A 21,678-nucleotide genomic window follows, 5' to 3' on the forward strand; every position below is an offset into this window, starting at 1 on the left:
CTCATATGTGGCTCTGATTTTTCATAAAAACAAAAATAAGGTAAAAAAAAAAATTCTGGTAATTCTTTGTTTTTACATTTATCGGGCCCCAATATGCCCAAATATCAAAGAGAAATTGAAAATGCATGCCGTGGAAGAGTTCGGGTCTTAGGAGGTTAAAGTAAATTCTGGTACTAAACTGTTTTTCACACCTAGCTCAGTTTTTGCTTTAGTTTTAGTCCGAATAATAAAGCTTGGCTCAAATCAAAGTTTCACCTTACGTGTCCTTTATTTGGTGCTGACCTTGGTGCGTGTTGTAATTAGAGACTGTGCGCTGGCAGTGCTGCACTGAGGGCATAATGAAAGCGGCTGGGTTATAATCAGGGACGGTTTAAATGGTAGGTAAGTGGACACAATGACCTCTTAGACGTGTTACATCATAGCCTCGGTGTTTCCATGTGAAAGTGCTGACCGGAAACTCGCTGTGACTGTGCGTAACTTGACGAAGGTACCTGTCAAAGTGCCGTTCCGCTCGGTATTTCGCAGAAACGCCGGCTGCCGTTGCCCTCCTCGGGCATCGCGCTCTCCTCCCTCATCGACCCTTTACGCGTGGAATATATAAAGTCACGCTCTCGGATCTAAAATGCTATTTTTAAACGTGACCTTGCGTCGAAGGACTGAACACCGGCTCGTGCCAGTCCTGAAGGATTTCTTCGTCCCCGCAGCGCACTGCATTGTAACAGATCGGCAGCTGAATGAATAGAAACCGGGACGTGGAGACTCGCTGCGGCACAACAGGACGTTACAGTGCTGATGAACAACACGGCCTACATACCACCGAGCTTAAGGGTCGCATCTCCAGGACATCAGTGCGGTATGAACTCCTTCACTGACGCGCTGTTAACCTTGTAACACAGTAATAATTGAGCTCCAATTTATTCGCTGCTGCAGAACTATGCATCACAAGACAGGTGAATGTGTGTGCTTGATCCACCAATCCTATGCAAGAGAAGGAAAGACCAGCAGGGAGATGGACTTTGCATGCTGGATGTTTTTGCTGACCTTCAAAGAAAAACCAAAATGAAAAATTAACCAAGCGAGTGGCCTAAGCTCTTTGGATATTGCATAACTCTTCTTTGCTCTTGGTTCACTCCTGGACTATGTAGTAGCTGCTCTCTGGATTAGTGTGCAGCTCATGAGGCCTGGAGGTGCAAACAGAGGGTGCTGAAAGGTCTTTTAGAGCTGGGCCCGTCTGTAGATGCCTTATCCACCCATGAGCAACGGATTGAATCGCAAACCACGATGTGATCAGCAATAAAGTCAACAGCCAAGCAATAAAAAGTGAAGAACTTATGCAAACAAAGATCCCAGCGCAAGTTTTTGGCCATCGGCAGCATAAATAAAGTCTAACTATGCTTCTGAACTGCGGTCAGCCATTGCCTCTCCTGAGGCACACGGACGTGCCGCCTCGAGTCATAGAAAACTTTATCCTGACGGGCTACCGCTTCCCAAACTACAGCCTGTGGGACTGCTTACTGTCAGCATTCAGGCCTACCAATGAAACCGGCAATTTCTGGACACACTTTCTTCCCGTTTTCATCTTTTTCTACTATTTTGTGGAGGTTTTTGGTTGGGAAGGTGCGCCCGATAGCGGTGAACCGTTCTTCTATCCGCTGTGGAATTACTTTATTGGGGTGTTCTGTTTGCTGATGGCCAGCAGCATGGCTCACCTGCTTAACTCAATGTCTCTTGTGGTAAGAGAGGTTTGCTTCTTCGTGGATTACGGCACCATCAGTGCGTACACGGTCGGCTCATCGTTGGCATACTACTACTACATCCACCCTCAGGCAGGAATAGCGGAGACAGGAAGCAGCTCCCGGGTGGAGTTGAAACGTGAAGCTGCAGCGTTTACCTCATCCTATGCAACCCCAGAGTACAGCGTGTTCTTCGAGACCTGCTACATCCCGTGTGCATGTGTTGTAGCAATCATTTGTGTTTTATCCTGCTGCAATACTCGGCAGAGGTGGAGGCAGCATCGATACATCATCCGGACGCTGGTTTTTCTCCTTCCGTTTCTCATCTCCTCCACGCCAATCTTCTACCGCCTCCTCACTCGATCCCCTTACTCCACCTCCTCCTCCTCCTTCACCGCTTCCACCCCCATGGCCTGCTTCTTCTATCGCCACTGCCTCTGGTTGCTGGTGTCAGCCATCTTCAACATCAGCAAGTTCCCCGAACGCCTTGCGCCAGGACGCTTTGACATCTGGGGGCACAGCCACCAGTGGTTCCACTGTTGCACATTTCTGTCCATCCTGGATGAACTTCACATGATCAAGGCTGAGATTAAGGCCATCTTGCTGAGCCCAGCTTTGCTGCTGCCCCCCACCTCCCTCTCCCACCTCCCTGGACCCACCATTGCATCCACCTACGGAGTGATGCTCCTCCTCCAGACCACCATCGTCTCCATCATCGTGTGGTTCTCCTGGCGAGCCAACTGTATCTATGGATCCCAGAGAGAACAGCTGGAAAAGGAGCCCCCCAAGAAGCACCTGAAGTGTCACTGATCACGGAGAACTCTGTTTTCATTGCCATCATTGAACCCGTCGTATGTTCCCGTCCCCTTTGGATTATAAGGATTATATGCTGAGCTCATGTGTGGTTGATGCATATCTTTGCCAGTTCTTTCCCAGACCTGCTGCAGCACGTTCTAACAGGATGTCTGAGCGCTGGGATAATAACTACCTCTCAGGGCTCTACAATTATGGTTGCTGCCCAGGAGAACTAATGTTCCACTTTATGACTGGTTAACATGGCTTAGACGTTAGTGGGACCATTAAGAACATTTGCTGATGAGCTGTCTGCTGTTAGGTCCTTTTTTGTTGTTCCGCTTCCCTTTTTTATTTCCACCTTAAACGGCCTGTTGCCGCGGCCTGTGCCGAGCCCATTGTTTCATGTCTAATGATTCCTTTGATAACATACCTTTTCTTCCTCTTACTTGCACAAACATACACACACGAATCTCATTTCCTGTCTGTTTTGCAAGTGACCCTTGCAGCAGGAAGTGGCCCTTGCACACGCCGACAGAAATAGCTGAGAGCTCTTATCGGTCTTACAGTGAAGCACTTTCAGGGGGCTGCTGGTACTTCCCCCGTCATTAAGAAGCCATGCTTAACTTTCAAATCTGTGAGGACACAACACTTCAAAGCGTCCTTCTGAGTTATTGACATGTGAAATGTGTTTGCGGTGGTGTGACTGTGTCTGCTGTCTGTGTGGTTTTCATCGCACCTGGAGCCAGTTCCCCATACGTTCTGCTGCGTACAGCAAACTCTCTTTTTAGACATACTGGTGCATTTATATCTTTATGGTGAGAGCAAAGTCTGAGCTTCAGAAATACTGCAGAGCACTGCTCCACTGTAAAGCTTTGCTTTGTTAACGTGAGCACAGTGACTGCAGCAGCAGTGGGCTCTGTGTCTGAGACCATGAACAGCCTGTCAGAGTCAAAGCCATAGTCTGCAGAAGTGTTGAGGTAACATCACAGTTTCAGTTCTTTATGCCTACGAGCTGATACGACCACGTGTGTTATCGTCTTATTACAGTCACGTAAAATGTTCCTATAAAAGTCTCCAGACTGCATACATGACAGCTCAGTTTGTCCACAGCTCAGTTTGTACACAGCTCAGTTTGTACACAGCTCAGTCTGTACACTACGTACGTCAGAAATTAGGAATCGATCTTACAGTTTCATACAGACGTGTTTTACCACAGGTTTAAACACAGTGAACAGACTGAGGCTATAAGTTAAATGTTAACTTTACCAGAGAAGCCACCGACTCTTTATTGAGCAAAGTTTAGCTTTATGGTGTTTGATCACAGCTCCTCAGCCATGAGACTTGGACCCTGTTTTGTAGGGTTTGGTTTAAACACCATCCATGTACATCCTGATATTTAGATGTGGATTGTCCAGAGAGAGCACTAGTAGATGAAGTGAACATATAACCTCTCATATGCTGAGAACTATAACATGGTGGCTGTGGCTGAGGAGCAGGTCAGCTACTAAACAGAAGGTTGGTGGTTTCATTTCAAGTATACTGGGCCAGATAAACCACCAGTCGCTCCAGTTTGAGTGTGAAAGATGTAGAAAAGATGCTCGTATGAATCTGTGGGTGAATGAGAGCTGCTGTATAAAGTGCTTTGAGTAGATTAGAAAAGCTGTATAAGAACCAGATTTCACCATACAGTGACTAATGTCCCCAAATCTGCACTGCTGAACACAAACGTCAGTGTGTAATAATAATAATAATGATTTTAGCCAAACAGAAATATTCTTCTGATCATTTAGTTTCACGTCTTCCATAAAAAGACATCGGTGTAGTCCGGTCCTCCGCGTCAGTGAAAACTGCCGGGGGATGAGACGTAGTTTGCACACTTTAAACCAACAATGACCGTCAGTGTTTTTCTCTTTGACCTCTTTTGTTAATCTCACGTGATGACATTGTGATTATGTACTAAAATCTGCACATATACCTGCTTATACTTGCACACCAGAAACTAATTAGACATGAATCCGAGTCGTTTATTACACTGGAGGATGTATGGAGGGAACATCCTGACAGGGTGAAATCATGCTGCACTTTCTTTAGGCTCCTCATGTGGTTCCTCTGAGGGTCTGTGGTACTGTGACATTTCTGTACATTTCAGGTTCAAGTACTGCTGTGTGATGAACGGCCTGAGACAGTCTGGTTATCAAGGATCTGGTGTTGAAGCAATGTTTTTACCTCAACTCAGCAGTGGAATGGTTGTTGCTGAGAGAAACCATCGCTGGGACAGCTCGTGTCCCTGAGTCTGTTAAGCTGTGTTCAGTATGTGAATGTTAGACTCACCGACTACTCATCTTACCTAGTGAAGTACTCAGGGTGAAGAAAACTCTAATACATTATTTACACATGCATTTAATGATGAATGACTTCAGGTCATTATAGCACTCGGTGTACAAATCCTTCTTAATCAAATAGTGTATCTTTGAGTTTTCAATAAATTACACAGAGAACTTTTGTCATTGTGGGTCTTTATTTTCTTTACTGTGCATATGTTTTCATAATTAATGCAACTTGAGTCCTGTCATTAGCTTTAGCTGCACAAACAACACGCTGGTGAAGAAACACTTCCTCAACCGTGTGTAGGTCAGAGACCAGGCTCTGCTTACACAGCAGGTAGTATTGAGCCGTGATGTGGAGCAGCTTTGTGTCTTAGGCAGCAACTGAACACAAAGCAGACACGACAAAATAATGTTTGGTTCACATGCAGATCAGAAAGTATTCAATGAACTGCAGTTTTTTTCGTTTCAAGCAGTTTTGAACCTGCAAACAGTGAAGCTGCTCCTTCCTGTGTGGTGGCTTTAACGTGTGCAGCTCAGCTCCTCTGTTGTTTCCCAGCTTCTCTTTTGCATCGTTTGGATTAAAGACGTGAGATAAAGCATATTAATTGCACCCTTATCTCTGTCCATACAGATGCTAGTAGGTGTATTTTTGAACCTTTGAACAGCGGATTTGTTATTAATCTGATCATTGACACAAGAACGTAAATGAAAATGTGACGTGTTCAGTGTCAGCCATCGCACACAGACCTGGTTCCTGGTTCCTGGTGTGGTTCGTGGCCCCACAGCTGCAAACATGTCTATAGATGTTTAGACTCGGTAACTCATCAGATCTCAGAGCTTTGAATAATTCAAATGTTTTCAAAGAAGTTCCCTGTCCTGCCCTGATTTGCAAGTCTAGCACTTCCTCATCTCAGCCTGGTGCATGCGTGGTTTCTGTGTAGGTCTGTGGACCCTACGCTCGGCCACGTACCTGCACACACGACGCCACTCCTTCCCCACTGCATCCCTTTGTCTCATTTTACTTTAACATCCACAGCTGCAAAAACAGTCAGAGGACATGAGCAGAGTGGAGATCATCCTCACGCAGAGCTACTGCTGAATCAGGGAGAGAAGTGTCGTGGAGGCAAAGGCGGATGTAGATGAAGAGTGGGAGAACACTGTTACAACATCAGATGTATGCAAAGAGATTTGTTTTATACTTTTATAATATGACTTCTTTAATGTGTTTTATGAAAATGTACCAGTGCTTTAAACAAAGCAAAAGGAAAAAGCAGGTACGAGCCCGTTTGCAAAAAGCCCACAGCAGCTCTCTGAATGTCAGATTCATCCACTTCATGTTCAGTCAGCTTCAAGTCTCGGCACCTCGACACGCCTTTCAGTTTGTGTTGCTGAAAAGCGTTTCCACAGCATGATGCTGCTGCCACCATGCTCCATGCCAGGTGACGACCACCACCTGATTTCTTCCTGACATGACGTTTGGCATCAGACCAGGTTTGCTGATCTGAGAGTCTGCCAAACTCCTGCCTTTCTCCACAGAGCGGTGCTGGAGCTTTGTCCGAGTGAACACTGGGCTCGTGGTCACCCCGAGTTCCCTTCTAAGAGTGCTGGTTGTTCCAAACTGCTTCCATTTCTGGATGATGGAGGCCACGGTGCTCACTGGGGCCTTCGGTACCCTCCCCCAGATCTGTCTCAGAGCTCTACAGAAGTCCTTGGACTTCATGGCGTAGTGCTCCAACATGCACTGTCCACACACGTCCTATCAGCTGAATTTATCACAGGTGGACTCCAGTCAGCTTGTAGAAACAGGCTGCAGTTTGAGTGTCGTGGCAAAGGCTACATATAGTTTTTACATATAACCTCTTAAGGCTGATATCTTACATATATAGATTAATGAGACTTTTCAAATTACTGCAAGTATCCAAAACATGTAATGTGGGCTCACTGGGTGGCTTCAAAACTGTGTAAACTCCAGTTTGAAGTGAGGAACTTTAACAACATGTGAGAACCTGAAGTCAGACTATTCAAATATCAGGTGGAATATTTGCAAATTTCTGTACATTCACAACTAAGACGGTTTGTTTCAGCTGCATCTCCTCATTTCTGACAGCTGAGAGCTGAGATAAGCTTCGTGGAAGAGGTCTGAACTGGGGAGGGGCCAGTGTGGTACTCACTGCTGATAGGCTGGAAACACGGCCCTGATGCGTCCACTGTTATTTTCACATGACACTGACACAGTGGGCTGCAGGTCGGTGAAACTGTGTGAAATAATCAGACTGTGCTGCATTTATTTTGTCTGGTGAGATAATCATGAGCTGAGGGACAAAGCCAGCTGCCCACAGCTTCAGCCATCGCTTCCTCGGCTGTCTGTGTTCAGTCTGGATCTGGTCTGCAGGACTCTGTGTGACCTCTAATGCTTTTTAAATGTAGCACACCGTTTATTTGAGAAATGTCACCAAACTCACAGCCCACACTTCTCTGTTCCCCCACACAGCTGGGGCTGATCAGCTTGTCCCCACCCACACAGCCCCATTCTCAGCCATTCATGCGTGCAAGTCTCAGCAGCTCCCTGAATGTTTCTGTGCTCCAAACAATCTCACCAATGCCTCCGGGTCAGCCTGGCTGCCACACTGCTGAGGAGTACTGAGATCTGAACCAGGGACTGGACTCTGGTGTCAGTCTGCCAAGTGTCTGTTCCCCTCTGTTGTACTGGTGGATCTCCACACCCAGTAGGTGGTGTTCCACAGAGAACCTCCACTTCTTTCTCCAGATGAGCTCATAACCCACAGCAGCTGTCTGCTGGTGGGCAAAGCACAGCATGGAGAGGAGCGAGCTGAGCCTTAAAGTCTGGATTTGTTAGCTGCTCTTTGTGCTGTTCCTGCGGTCATGAACCAACACAAGCTGAAATCTGTTTCCACGTTCTCTCTGCACACTGGGAGTAACTGGGAGTAACTGGGAGTAGACCTGCTGCTGCACACTGAGAGGAGCGAGCTGATTTGGTTGAGGTGCTTCACGCCCTCTGCTCACCTGGCTTTAGATATGCATCAGGTAGACCTCAGAGACGGGATCACAGCTTCATCGTGGCAGAAAGGAAGCGTGTGCATCTTTGCTTCGCTCGTTGGTGCTCCAGAAATCAGCGGTTCAGAAAATAAAATCAGCCCTGTGTGCGAACAGAACTTTAAACCATGGAGTAGCTGCTTTCATGTGAGCCGTCTGTGCCTTGGTGAGAAGCAGGAAGCTTCACCTGCCGGTAAACTTCCTGTTCTGCAGCTCTGTTCACCCTCTAGTGTCAGAAAAGAGCAGACAGTGAGGTACGCCAGAGAAACCCAGGCGAACCACAAAGCTCTCACTTCCTGTCAGAGATTTAATGTAGACGAAGTCGTTTCAGTCCTACTTTTACCTTCAGTCAGCTCGCAGCCTGTTTGTGCAGCTGAGGGGCGTTCAGTGACTGTTTCACGGCTCCATCTGAAGACCAGCAAAGAAGAGCAGCTACACAAGTGAATGTGATTCACATATGAACTATAAAGAACTGATGACAGGACAGCGGCTCCAGAAATCACCTTTTATTTCACGTATCACTCTTCTGATACGTCAGAGTTACAAAAACTGCTCTGAGTCATAATTAAAACGATGAAAAGCAGGACGACAGCAACATTTGTGAATGAAGGAATGTCTTAATGCAGACGAAGCCATGAACTTCACACACAGCGAGGATGGACCGAAGGTTTAAATCCCAGCAGGAATAACTGGGAGAAACGTTCAGTTTCCAGTTAAGACACTGGCTGTGAGTAAGTCTGAGCACAGAGCCACAGCTTTGTCCACTCAAACTACCTGCTGAACTACATGACCTAATGTGTTATTGTCATTATCACCATATTTATCCTGTCACAGGGGCACGTCTGGCTGTTCTAACATGTGTATAATACTGAACTTTCAAAATGAAGAAGCACTTTGTTTTAATGCACAGGGGAGGACAAACAACAGCAGGACAGCTGATGGTTCATAAAGCAGAGGTGTGACAGGACAGTGGACTCGTGCTTTGGTGCTGCTGCCTCTGAGACGCCCGATGACCCGGGGAGGCAGGAACCAAGGTGAAAGAACAAGTGTTGTTTTCCATGTTTGAATCAAGCATCATCTCATCTTTAGTATGGTTAATAAATACTCATCATCATCACCAGTCAAACACAGCTGATGGCACCAGTAGTAAAACCCGACTGCACCCGACGAGGGAAACCACTGATCAAGAATCACATGAATTCACTACAGTCGTGCTGCTGTAGCCCAGAATTAGACGCATTAGTTAGGATTCAGACATCTTGCGGATCATGTAGTTGAGGATCCCTCCATGCCGGAAATACGCCAGCTCCACATCCGTGTCAAATCTCATCCGCACCTGGAATGTTTTCCCCGTGTCGAGCTGTGAGAGCAGGGAGAGAGCAGGTCAGCGGTCACATCCAAACATGGCTGCAGCAGTTTACCCTCTCTGTCTGTACCTCGATGTCTACCACCATCCTGGGTGTGAGCTGCTCAGGGATGACCACGGTGTAGCGCTCTCTGCCGGTCAGACCCAGGCTGTCAGCAGTGTCTCCTGGTAGATACTCCAGAGGAATCACTCCCATCCCAACCAGGTTACTCCGGTGGATCCGCTCGTAGCTCTCTGCTAGAACGGCCTTGACGCCCTGCAAACAGAACCAAACACCTGAGACCTGCAAACAACTATGTGAGCAAAAGCCCCAAACAGTTTGGGTTTACCAGCAGAAAGGGGCCCTTTGCTGCCCAGTCCCTGGAGCTGCCAGAGCCGTACTCCTTCCCTGCGAGAACAATCAAAGGGATCCTGGACTGCTGGTACCGGTCTGCAGCATCGAACACGTCCAGCTGAAACAGGAACACACATGCTCCCGATCAGAAGACACGCCCGGCAACAGCACTACATCTGTTATCATGGTCAGTAATGCCACACAGTCTCTATACTCGGGGATCTAACAAGTGATTCTTTAAAATATGCTGTTATACAACAACCATGATTAACCCTGTGAGCTCTGAACCCTGACTGCCAACACCTGGGTGAACAACTAAACAATGACACTTTGGTTCAGGGTCATTGCTGATGAGGTTAAAGCATGAAGGAGAGAAACACACAGACAGTAACCTGTACGTCTCTGCTGTCAGAGAAATGAAATCCAATGATTCAGTTCAGTTTTAGGCACCATTCATAACCACTGCCTGTTGGGGGCAGTGTTTCAGGGTCCTGTTGTTGTAGTAAATAAAATGGAATTGAAGGAAAGGAGGTCCTGGGTTTGAATCCACCGTCTCCCCGTGTTTGCATTGGCTGTCTCAGGCTTCCTCTCACAGTCATGCAGCTGTGGGACTCTGCATCGATGTGAATGTAAATGTGAACTGCTGTCTCTCTGTGTATTGTTATTAATCTCTGGCTCTCTTCCACAGCATGTCTCTATCCCGTCTACCAGCAGATGGCCCCGCCCCTCCCTGAGCCTGCCGGAGGTTTCTTCCTGTTAAAAGGGAGTTTTTCCTTCCCACTGTCACCAAAGTGCTTGCTCATAGGGGGTCATATGATTGTTGGGTTTTTCTCTGTATGTATTATTGTGGGGTTCTTATCTTACTACATAAAGCACCTTGAGGCGACTGTTGTTGTGATTTGGGATTATATAAATAAAACTGAACTAAAGTTATTTAACAAACACCACAATCTGTTATGAGGAAGGTCAGTCTATCATTGGGTAGTTAAAGAAATAAAACTCCACATGACTTTTCCTAATATGGTGCTTATAAATGAATGATTCTTGGGGTTGGAAGCTCAGCGAGTCATCCAATATTCTCTCCATCTAAAGTGCTCTCATTATTATTATTATTAATATTATTAATGTACCAATTCCAACTGGTTCCTCCCAGCAGCGATGGCTGGTCCACAGTGTTTGGATTCACAGCTCCATTGCTCTGACAGCCAAACCAAAGATCTGGCATCTCACCAAACGGTCTGATGGAGCTAAAACAATAACCGGCCTCTTGGCGTCGTTATTACAGATATAGAGTCAAGAAGCTTTGACAGTTTCTCTCAGGCCCATTTCCTTTTTCTGCTGCTACATTTGATATCACAACAAGAACAAACCTAACAGCACCATCAGCTACACTGACTCGACAGGCAGCATTGGCACCAGTTACAAATGTAATAGTGTTTAATGTAAATGAATCTACATGTAGCTTCCACTTTATAGCTCCTGATGTCAAAAACATAACACACTTCTTCATAGCTCAGATATTATCAAGGCAAAGAGTCACAGCAGTCTTTGGTCATTTAAAGGTCTGATCTTTCTCTTTCAGGCATAACCGTTGATATAATACAATAAATATTGGAAACATATAGACGTGTCTAACATTTGTAATGTGCAGTTATTTATGTAGTCATTCACAGCCAGCTCACATTAGCTGGGTGTTTGATGTGAGCTGCACGGTGGCAGTTACACTGCCCTCTGATGGACAAACTATGCAACTTCAAACTGCAGGCTCTCCTTCAGTTCATGGCCAATTAATATCACCAGATTGACTAAAGACCATCAGAAAACTTTACATTTATGATCATTAATGAACTGTTCTTCACACTTCTTTAGATGCACTGAAAACAGAAGGTCATGTAAATATAGACAGTGTTCATGTAGTTTGGTTTTTAACCAGTTTGAATAGTGGCTGGTTTGTAATTTAAATAAAGAAAATCTAGTCATAAATTAAATCTAATTTAACATCACAGTTTAAATAGCATGTGTCTGACGTCTGTTGAGCAGTTGAAGTTGCACAGTTTGTCCATCAGAGGGCAGCGTGCAACCCTGACTGGGGACATCAGTGCTGGCTCGGATTCAGGCGGTCTGTTGTCAGGTTTGGCACAGCTGCGTCCCTTCTTGTTATAAATAAGTGTTGCACAGTGACTCGGCGTGAGGCTTTCTGTAACTCAGTGGTAACAAGGTGTTGCAGTCCTACCGTTTCTGCTGTCGGCAGGTGGATGGTTTGTGGCGCCTGCTTGTTGAGAAACTTATTGAAGAGACGGATGTTAGCGAACGTCCCTCTGGCCATCACAGCGTCGTTACCTCGCCGAGAGCCGTACGAGTTGTAGTCTCGAGGGTTCAAACTGCCAAAAGAGTAGCAGCAGAAAATGTTTATGGGTAGTTCAGGCATGTTTACACTACCCCAGCTCCACCCACCCCCACCTTAACCCTTTACACAGCGACATCATCAGGTGAAGTGAAGGAATATGAAAAGCTGCACAACACTGTGTGTGATGTGGGGTAATTATCATTATTATTCAGTTGCACTTATTAGAAGCTCGCAGTAACACGTGTGAGCTGACTCACCCTCTGCTGGTCAGGTAGCGTGCGGCGGGGCTGTTCCTGGCAATGTTCCCTGCAGGTGAAATGTGGTCTGTCGTGACCGAGTCTCCCAAGTTCAGAAGCACACAGGCATCTGTGATGGAGGCAGGAGGCTGCAGCTTCTTGGTCTGAGGTAATACAGGGCGGTACAAGACACAGTCACGGCTACACTGCAGTAGAAATGACAGCGTCTGCTCAGACAGAGCAGTTAGACTGAGGAAGCAGACGGTGTTTGGTCTGAATGTCTTCAGATGTGTATGAGACGCAGGTCTGCTTGAACGAGAATCAAAGCACCGCAGATGATGTTCAAGGTATCAGAATAAGATCTTGTTATTTCCTGGTTTTTCACCGCAGCAGAATCTCGTTAGTCCAACCATCATGTTGTGAGTTCAACAGGTTTTCCTCCTGAGCGTGCAGCAGGAACACGCTCGCCAAACCAGACGGCTGAGGACGGAAAAATGGTTGGCTCAAACTTTCTCACTGACCGTCTTAAGATGTGCAAGACTAGTCAACGAGCTGACTGTCACTGTTGTCACTGTGTTTTAGCTGAAGCTCAATCCCAGGAAATTACTGTGTCATAAATGTTATGCAGCCATCTTCCACCAGATGGCGTCGTTAGTGAGAAACACCATAAATCAATGAATCCATCTGTTTGTTAACAGTGGAAATGAGCTTCTCTGAAAGGTGGATAGGCTCTCCAGATAGGGGGCGGAGGTCAGAGGTTTAGAGAAGGCCCACCTCTCCGGCTGAGGTCACCCGGACAAGGTGTTAGAACTGGGCGTGTCCTACCGCGAGGAGGCCCCGGCGTAGACCCGGGACACGCTGGGAAAGGCTCAAGGTTTCCCCGGATAAGCTGGAGGAGGTGGCTGCCCCCGCGACCCAACCCCAGATGTTGATTTGTCCCATTTACCTGAACATAAGTGTTTTTCTTCTCTGCTGTGTGTCTGCAGTACAACGTGTAACGCTGATGATGATGATGCACGATGTGAGGTGTCACACTGTTAGGCAGAATGACTTTATGCAGACAGGCCCAACCAATAACACGACGGCCTCCTGGTGACAGGCTGTGGAGCTGTGGTGGAGCACAGGTCACCACTTTACACTGTAAGCTAGACCCTACACTAGTGGGCCAGTTGCTTTATGGAGGCAAGTCCACTCTTCTACTCAATAAAAGCAATGAATAAGTCTGCAGATGGACGTCGGTGTAAGCTCCTCATGTACTTACCAAACCATCAAAGAATGGTGGTGACTTGATGTAGGTGGATTTGTGGTCCCAGGTGTAGAGTTTATCAGAGGGAGCAGCCAGCGAGTTCCAGCGTTCATTCACGTTCTGCACGAAACCACAAAGACAGCACGAGGCTTTCTCTCAATAAGACCTTCATATATCAGCAGTGCATCTCCAACAAATGTACGATGACACTACCTCGATCTTCTCATAAACCTCTTTGAACATGGATGGAATGACAAACGTTCTCTCCACAGCCTGGATTTCCTCTCGAGTGGGCCAGATGTCCCTGAGGAAAACCTCTCTGCCTGCAGAGTTCATCGCTACAGTGGAACAGAGAAAGAAAGAGGACAGCAGTCAGAAGGCTTTTTGTAGTGTTTCAAGCTGAGAGTGAAAATATAATAACCTAAACTATATACAGACGCTTCAGTTTAAAGGGTATCAACACATTTAGAGCCAGGATAACATCTGGTGGCTTAAGATGAATTTAATCTACATCGAAGGAATTTTTAGGTCCAAAACCAAATAAAGTAAGGACGTGACAGGCTGGCTCCGTCACAAATGACCCCACAGAGCAGCGCTGTGAAGCCTCTGAGACGTCTCTACAGCAGGATGAACACTGCCTGCACGACGACTCAGTCAGGCTGAATGAGAAGCACAGCCTGCTGTGACTGGCTTCCTTCTGCTTGAAGGTTTAAACCTACAGGTTTCTTTCAAACAATATCACTCCTATTTATTTACACCTGTACCTGTTTCCACCAGTAAAAAACCCATCATCACTAAAAGGCTTCAGCTTATTATCTCAAATGTTTTGAGATAAGTGAAAGCTTGGAGACCCAACTCAAACCTGTGGCTTAAAAAGGAGAAAATAACTGCAAATGTCAAGACTTTCCAATCATATCCCATTGGATGCATCAAAATACTAACAAATGTGATATTCTTTGCAGATATTCCAGTTTGGGGGATTCAGTCATTCTTTAGATTTTTAAAGTTTTGTCTAAATAAAACGCCACAGAAACAAAAAGCAGGCAGAGATGGTGAGCAGCAGGTGTTTAAACTCAATCAGTGACGTACCAATGGGCTCATTTTCAAAGTCTATTCTCACTGTGCCAGCTAATGCATAGGCGATGACGAGCGGTGGGGAAGCCAGGTAGTTGGCTCTGGTGTTGGGATGCACTCGTCCTTCAAAGTTTCTGTTCCCTGACAGGACGCCTGCAGCGATCAGATCCCCCTGAAGCACAACGCAAACACATGAAACACAGAAGGCTCTCACTTATGGTGACTAAACACCAAGCTGCTTCAAATCAACACAAAGAGTGTTAGGAATAAAAAAAGCCAAACATCAGAGGAGGAAGGAGGAGGAGCCTCCGACGTAAGCCGTTAGTACCTGGGTTATGGCCTCCACCACTGGCTCTGGGAGCGGCCCACTGTTGCCTATACACGTCATGCAACCATAGCCAACAACCTCAAAGCTGGCAAAGACACAACGTGATTACTTATACAGCTGCACATCACACACTCACATCACATACTTCTTCAGATGTAAACACAAGAGACCAGTTCTAGGGGTGCCACACGGGTGGGTCACACGGGTGGGCCACACGGGTGGGTCACACGGGGTGCCACACGGGTGTGCCACACGGGTGGGCCACACGGGTGGGTCACACGGGGTGCCACACGGGTGTGCTACACGGGTGGGCCACACGGGTGTGCTTCAGAATCAAACAGCATTCATGAAGAGACATTAACGGCAGTGATGCTGAGCGCTTAGAAATGAACCAACAGTTCCCTCAAAGAAAACAGGTGTAACTGTGTTGTTAACACTCCTGAAGTCTTTTTAATGTAAATAATATTTAAAAATAATTATTGGAAACCTTCACTGCTCACTGTGCCAACACAGCAGCTGATGTCCCCATTCTGCTTTAAAACAATGATACTGGTTACACTGGATCCTACCTGGTCTCTACCAGGTGAGAGGTGTGAGTCTACACATAAACGTGGGATCAACAACAAGGCTGAGCAGCTTACCCGAGCTGAGACAGGTACTCCATGACGCCGCTCTCTCTCAGGTAGTAGGTCACCACTCCGCTGCCAGGGGACAGGCTGGTTTTTATGTACGGCTTCACACTCAAACCAGACTCCACTGCTTTTTTTGCAAGGAGTCCTGAGACAAGAGAGACTCTCATTCAACACCTGTGTCAGGAAACTGTGTGACAGTGAAGCTCAGAACATTGCAGAACACCCACCTGCTCCAAGCATGACTGATGGATTGCTAGTGTTGGTGCAGCTTGTGATGGCAGCGATAACCACTGAGCCGTGACTCAGCGCGTACTCCTTTCCGTTGAACTGGAAGGGGACTGAAGCGTTGTGGTGCTCCGGAGCCACCTGGAAACCCTTGAACCCTTGCTGAGGAGAGAAGTATAGAGAAGAACGTTTTCAGAGCATTTTATGTGACAAAGGTGTCGGTTATCAACAATCCTGTACAAGCACACGGGTGACTCCTGGAATCTCCTCCACACTGATAAGACTGTGCAGTGAATGAGCCATCCTGGAGGAGCTAAACACCTGTGGACCTTTGCTAGAGGCGAGGTATCACCTCATGCTACGAGCAGTGACACTGACCAAAGCTAATGCTTCAAGACTAATGAAAAACCTGCAGAGGGACCAGATCAATATGATCAATGTGTGGTTCATCAGATGTGTTTACTGTAAAACTTTGTTTCAGGGTGTAAAAAATAAACGTGTATGAACGCACCTTTGCTTCTAGACAAACTTCAAAATCTTTTTTCATGTCAGACACGGGAATTCTGTCCTGAGGTCTTTTGGGACCGCTGCAGCAGGGAACCACCGTGCTGAGATCCAGTTCTACAACCTAAGGAAGACAGACACATCCCATGGTACTTTATTCTTATTACATTTGCATCATGTCACAATTTTCTCTTGCCATTAATATCTGCACAAACATAAAGTCAGAGACTGGCCTGAGTGAACTCTGGATCCTGAGAAACATCGTTGTAGTCTCTGAAGATGGCCACCGCCTTCAGGTACTTTGTAATGTATGCTAACCTTTCTGGTTCCCGTCCTGAGTTTAGACAAACGAGTCAAGTAAAGAACAACAAACAGAATCGCCTGTAAGACCTTTGTGCTGCCATCAAACACCAGCAGCTCACCGGTTTGTTCCAGATACTGAAGGCTGACATCGTCCACAGGGAAGAAGGCTGCCGTGGCGCCGTACTCTGGACACATGTTGGCGATGGTGGCTCTGTCAGCGATCGACAGCTGAGCCACACCTGGGCCGAAGAACTCCACGAATTTTCCTACAACGCCCACCTGACGGAGGTGCTGCGAGCGCACACAGAGAGGACAGCTATGAGGTCAGTAATGCTGAGCACTGACTGCTGTGCTGCAACAGCTGCATCGACTCCTTCCTACCTTGGTAACAGTAAGCACGATGTCGGTGGACGTGATGAACTTGTCTGCAGCGCCGTGCACCTTGTAGCCCACCACCTCGGGGAGCACCATGCTGATTGGCTGACCCAACATAACAGCTTCTGCTTCAATCCCACCCACACCTGAAGGGGCGAGGCTAACTTTTATTTAGGGCCCAAAGTTCACACCTGTTTTTTCACTATTACACCAATACAAGCAATTCATTAATGCAAATCTTTCTGAGTAATCCTGGAAAATCAAACAATCTCCTAATACTTATGTATGGATGCATAAATACAAACAACAATATTACTACTACTAATGATAATAAGTTAACAAAGTAAGTGTTGAACTGTCAGAGGTTACACAACACTGTAAAATACTGCACATTCACAATGACACAAACAGGCCTTTTTCAGGGACAACACGAGTTAACAGTTTAAAGCTGCTCTGCAGCAGTGGAGGCTGATCAGCCGTGAAAGCTGCTGCTAACTCCTACAGGTGTTACTTCCAGCCCCCTCTGTGTGCATAGAGCAGTGTTGGACACACTGTGGTCCCAGACCCTCGTCAGCATCAGCTGAACAGTGCTGTACTGCAGAGAGTAGAGTGATGTGAGGAAAAGGGGATTAACGATGGACAGAGAGAGACCATCATAACACTTATAAATGCAGCTCTGCGCTACAGAGAGACTGCAAACAAAGTCAGGGTGTCAGTCAGTCCAGTTTCCTTCGGCATCAAACGCACTGAGAAACAACCTGTGACAGGAAGAGGTCTGCAGACCCAAAGACACAATCAGAGGACAAGTTTCTGAGAGTTAACAGCTTGTGTGATCGGCGGCTCACAGGACAACAGCTTCAAGCAGCTTAATAGTGGTCGTAGTAAGAAAGTCTCAGTTTCAGCTGTGAAGAGAAGACTTTGAGCTGCAGGTTTGACAGGACGAGCTGCAGCAAGACGTCAGAATAAAACAAAGAGGTTTGTCTGGGCCATGAAACACTGACACTGGACTACAGAAGACTGGAAGAAGGTGTTATGGACTGAAGGATCAACATTTGCATCACACAGGATCTTTGTACGCCGGGGAGTAGGTGAAAGGACGGTTCCACAGTGTGTGGGATCAACTGTCAAACATGGAGGAGGAAGTGTGATGGTCTGGGGCTGTTTGCTGGATCCAGGGTTGCTGACTGAACCAAAACAGCTCCCACAGCATCCTGCAGCACCCTCTGCTCGGTCAGGGGTTCATCCTACAGCAGGATGATGACCCACAGCATGAGTCCAAGCTGTGCCAGAACCACCTCAGGAACAAAGAACAAGATGGTGAGCTTGGAAACATGGAGTGTCCGGCACAGTCTGCAGACTTAAACCCCATTGAGCTGGTTTGGGATGAACTGGACAGAAGAGTGAAAGCAAAGCAGCCTACAGGTGCCACATTTATGGGAGCTTCTGCTACAGATATGGGAGAATATTTGATTTCTGTTGTAGACAGAATGACACGGCTGTGTTCAGCTGTTACATCTGCCAAAGTTTACAATACACTTTGATCTATAAACAGACTCCATGATTTCTGTGCTATGCTTTGATTTCAAAGTGCAATGAGACACTAAACTGCATCATTTTCAATAAAAAAAAACTGGAAAATTGGTTTATTCTAAAACTTCTGACTGGTAGTGTGTATTTTATAAGGTGAAGATCCTACACAGAGCAAAAGAAATCACAAACAATAAACATGGCAAAAAGAAACTATGAGCGAATATAATCACTCTCATTCATGGTGGGACGTCCCCCAGCAGCAGCCTACAGCATAACTGACAATAAATAAAAGAGCACGAGACAAAGGTTCATCATTAATAACGGCTCCTACACATTACACGTCTTACCCCAGCCCAGGACACCCAGACCATCGATCATGGTGGTGTGAGAGTCAGTGCCCACCAGACTGTCCGGATAGAAGAGCCCATCCTGGTTAAACACCACGCGGGCCAAGTACTCCAGGTTGACCTGGTGAACGATTCCTGAACCAGGAGGAATAATCCGCATGTTTCTGAAGGCTTTCGAGCCCCACTGCAAAGATCAGAGATCACATTTATGGACTGAAGCATCAGACTTAAACAGACATAAGAGGTTCAGTTTCACACCTTTAGAAACTGAAATCTTTCTTTGTTGCGGTCAAACTCCAGATCCTGATTTTTCTGAAGGCTGTCAGACCTGCGTGAGGAAAAACAGGTGAAATCAAGCAGTGAATAAAACATCTATGAACTGACACACAGTGGAAGAAAGCAAAGATCTTACTTCCTGTTAAAGTCCACTTGGATGGAATGATCAATGACGAGGTCAGCGGGACAAACTGGATTAATCTTTTCTGGGTCGCCACCTAGTTTCATCACTGCATCACGCATGGCAGCAAAGTCGACCACCGCAGGAACGCCGCTGCAGGACGCAGCACAGGCTGATCAGGGACAGTGCAGCTCAGAAAGTAATATTACCTTTTTAAATGTGCACTAAATATGACTAATAATAGACTCCAAAGCCATTTGTTTGGGCTCTATGTTAAAGTAGAAACCTGCTGCTTACACAGTGGATAACTTTTTTTAAAATACAGCTTGCTTTTAGCAGATGCTGCTGCAAACTGCACTTAAATCCAGATCTAGTTATTTCACTCAAAGGTTCTTTTCGGACCTGAGATGATGTCTGCTGAAACAGTGATTTAAGAACACCTGCACACACCTTGTGATATAACTTTCTTGTTACAGACCAAGGCGAGGTTATTTTGATGACATCACTGAGACACCAATGTGCAGTACACGTAATTAAATGAGTAAAAGGCTTCTTTCTCTGCTAAAACAAATCACTGACATTTAAATTCTGAGGAAAAGACATACGTGAAGTCCTGGAGGATGACCCGAGCTGGCCTGAACGGCACCTCCACAGTTTGGAACTGCGTCTGCTTCCAGTTCAGGATGCTTTCCACATCCGAACGCTTCACTAGAAACTCATCACAGTTCCTGACAGCAGATTCCAGGAGGACCCGGATGGAGAACGGCAGACGGTCTAAGGAGCGCATGTGCAAGTGAATACTCCTTGGTTGTATGCACCAACGAGATGCTTCACATTAGCATTAGGTGTAGATGTGCTCCTACCATATCTGGGATCTCCAAGCTTGGATAGATTGAAAAACTGCTGCTTTGGCTCTTTGGGGTCCAGAGGCTCAACTATGTGCTGAAAAGGATTTTTCACAGCTGCCGACATCTTTTCCTAAAAGAAGATCAAAAGCCTGACTCACATGATGCAGGATAAAGAAGCGTGGATAACAATAGTCCCTTTACCATCTGTTTTTCAAGTACCTTTCAAATATGTCAACAACATACAAACCAAACAAAGACTCACAGGAAGGTAGAGCCTCGGGCCTATTACTAGTCTCATAACGGGAGGTGGATTTGCTTGGATTTCAGGACAGGGTTAGTGGAGGGTCGTTGACCTCGTGCTATGAACATTGCATAACTCCATTTCTTTAACTAAAATGTGACAGTAACTGTGCATCAGTCACTTGCAGCTCAAACACACATTAAGTGAAATTCAGGTTGTGGGGCATGACAGACCTTAGAAAGAGGCGTTATCTGTGTGAAAGGTGAAATGTCTGCGCACCTTGCATGACCACATACTTGGCTGGTTAGCTGCAGTTCAGGCTAAACCTCTGCTGTCAAGTGCAAAGTCAAACTGCCACGACAGTGACAAAGACATGCACCGTTGCTTTTCTTCTAATGATTTAGTGTAACAATCTAGACGTCACACTCCTGCCAATACGTGACGCTGACTTTTAGCTCACATTTGTAGCCTCGGTTTATGCCAGCTGACATTTTTACCAGAATGGTCCCAGTTTCAACCAGAATGTTTACACTTGAAGCCTGATGATAGTACAGCTTTGTCTCCACATCAGTCACGTTTATATATCATCAGTAAAAACGTGGAAGTGTGAAGAAAACCTGACCTGCTAACTATCACGGCTAACTGGACCCGTTTAGGAATTAATGTAGTTGATGCTACGTGTTAGCATAGCTTATGGGTCAAAGTTCAGCATGTATGAAGACAGGTATCAGACTTTTATTCAAAGATAAACATTTAAATTGAATACTAAAACCAAGGAAAGAAACAATAAGCATATTATTAGCTAATAATTCAGATATAATATCTTATTAGCGTGAGTTGGTATAAAGCATAATGTGAATAAATTAGCTTTCATAGCGACATAACGAGAATTTCAGTTCAGATTTTCTTCTGGAAAATCGTCAATAAGCCAAGAAACTAAATGTGGTCGGATAGTTATCGCTTACTTTAGATGCAGTGTTGAAGTATCACCGGATCACAGCAGAGTTTGGTCACAACCAGCTAGTCGCCACAAAACCTGCTGCTGGTTCCGCCCAGGTTCCGCCTCCACTGGCGACACTTCCGGTTAGTTTTTTATTCAGAATAAAAGCTGAACCGACGCCGGGCTTTGCAGCTTCATATCCACGTATATCTGACAACTATGGAAAGGAACTGGAACGGGAAATGGATTATTTATTTATTTATTTTCGGTGGGAGAAAACAAAACAATTGTTTGGCTTTTATTTATATTTTATCTATATTAAGAGGGAGAGAAATGCTGAGTGTGACAGAAAGACCACCAGAACCACAGTCAAGCATGGACTGTTATGCTTTGGAGCTACTGAGGGTACAGGATGACTTCACCACATTGAGGGGCCAGACGGGTCTTTCACCATAAAATCTTGGATGTGAACCTTCCTTCAGCCAGAACACTAAAG

The 21,678-nt window shown here is 46.1% G+C and overlaps 2 protein-coding genes and 1 long non-coding RNA gene across 3 annotated transcripts; 2 read left to right on the forward strand and 1 right to left on the reverse strand.

Annotated features, from left to right (window-relative positions):
* The first annotated feature begins 444 nt into the window (after window positions 1-444).
* Window positions 445-8,955, forward strand: paqr9 (progestin and adipoQ receptor family member 9). Its single transcript, XM_005465288.3, has one exon. The coding sequence runs from the start codon at window positions 1,392-1,394 to the stop codon at window positions 2,541-2,543; it is 1,152 nt and encodes a 383-aa protein (XP_005465345.1). The 5' UTR covers window positions 445-1,391; the 3' UTR covers window positions 2,544-8,955.
* On the reverse strand, window positions 8,623-21,354 carry aco1 (aconitase 1, soluble). The gene is made up of 21 exons (XM_013267279.3): window positions 21,208-21,354; window positions 20,017-20,131; window positions 19,759-19,927; window positions 19,169-19,306; window positions 19,015-19,084; window positions 18,757-18,940; window positions 16,886-17,025; window positions 16,624-16,795; window positions 16,435-16,535; window positions 16,209-16,325; window positions 15,700-15,859; window positions 15,482-15,617; window positions 14,841-14,925; window positions 14,528-14,684; window positions 13,652-13,776; window positions 13,454-13,558; window positions 12,214-12,356; window positions 11,843-11,990; window positions 9,605-9,727; window positions 9,346-9,531; window positions 8,623-9,269 (listed from the first exon to the last, which is right to left on the reverse strand). Exons 2-21 carry the CDS (start codon window positions 20,123-20,125, stop codon window positions 9,153-9,155), a joined length of 2,685 nt encoding a protein of 894 aa, XP_013122733.1. The 5' UTR covers window positions 20,126-20,131; window positions 21,208-21,354; the 3' UTR covers window positions 8,623-9,152.
* LOC112842780 (uncharacterized) lies at window positions 16,253-16,765 on the forward strand. The gene is made up of 2 exons (XR_003214802.1): window positions 16,253-16,350; window positions 16,546-16,765. It is a non-coding gene; the product is annotated as an uncharacterized LOC112842780 (long non-coding RNA).
* Window positions 21,355-21,678: the final 324 nt, after the last annotated feature.

The sequence above is a fragment of the Oreochromis niloticus genome, linkage group LG3 (assembly GCF_001858045.2).
Source record: "Oreochromis niloticus isolate F11D_XX linkage group LG3, O_niloticus_UMD_NMBU, whole genome shotgun sequence".
NCBI lineage: Eukaryota > Metazoa > Chordata > Actinopteri > Cichliformes > Cichlidae > Oreochromis > Oreochromis niloticus.

What these genes read in the sequence shown, in the direction of transcription:
- paqr9 (XM_005465288.3), top strand. Translation starts at nt 1,392, where the DNA reads ATGCTTCTGAACTGCGGTCAGCCATTGCCTCTCCTGAGGCACACGGAC.
- aco1 (XM_013267279.3), bottom strand. Translation starts at nt 20,125, where the DNA reads ATGTCGGCAGCTGTGAAAAATCCTTTTCAGCACATAGTTGAGCCTCTG. An exon ending in GCTTGGAGATCCCAGATATG is followed by an intron (nt 19,928 to 20,016) that starts GTAGGAGCACAT and finishes TGCGCTCCTTAG; the next exon opens with ACCGTCTGCCGTTCTCCATC. An exon ending in GGATGGTGGTAGACATCGAG is followed by an intron (nt 9,270 to 9,345) that starts GTACAGACAGAG and finishes CTGCTCTCACAG; the next exon opens with CTCGACACGGGGAAAACATT.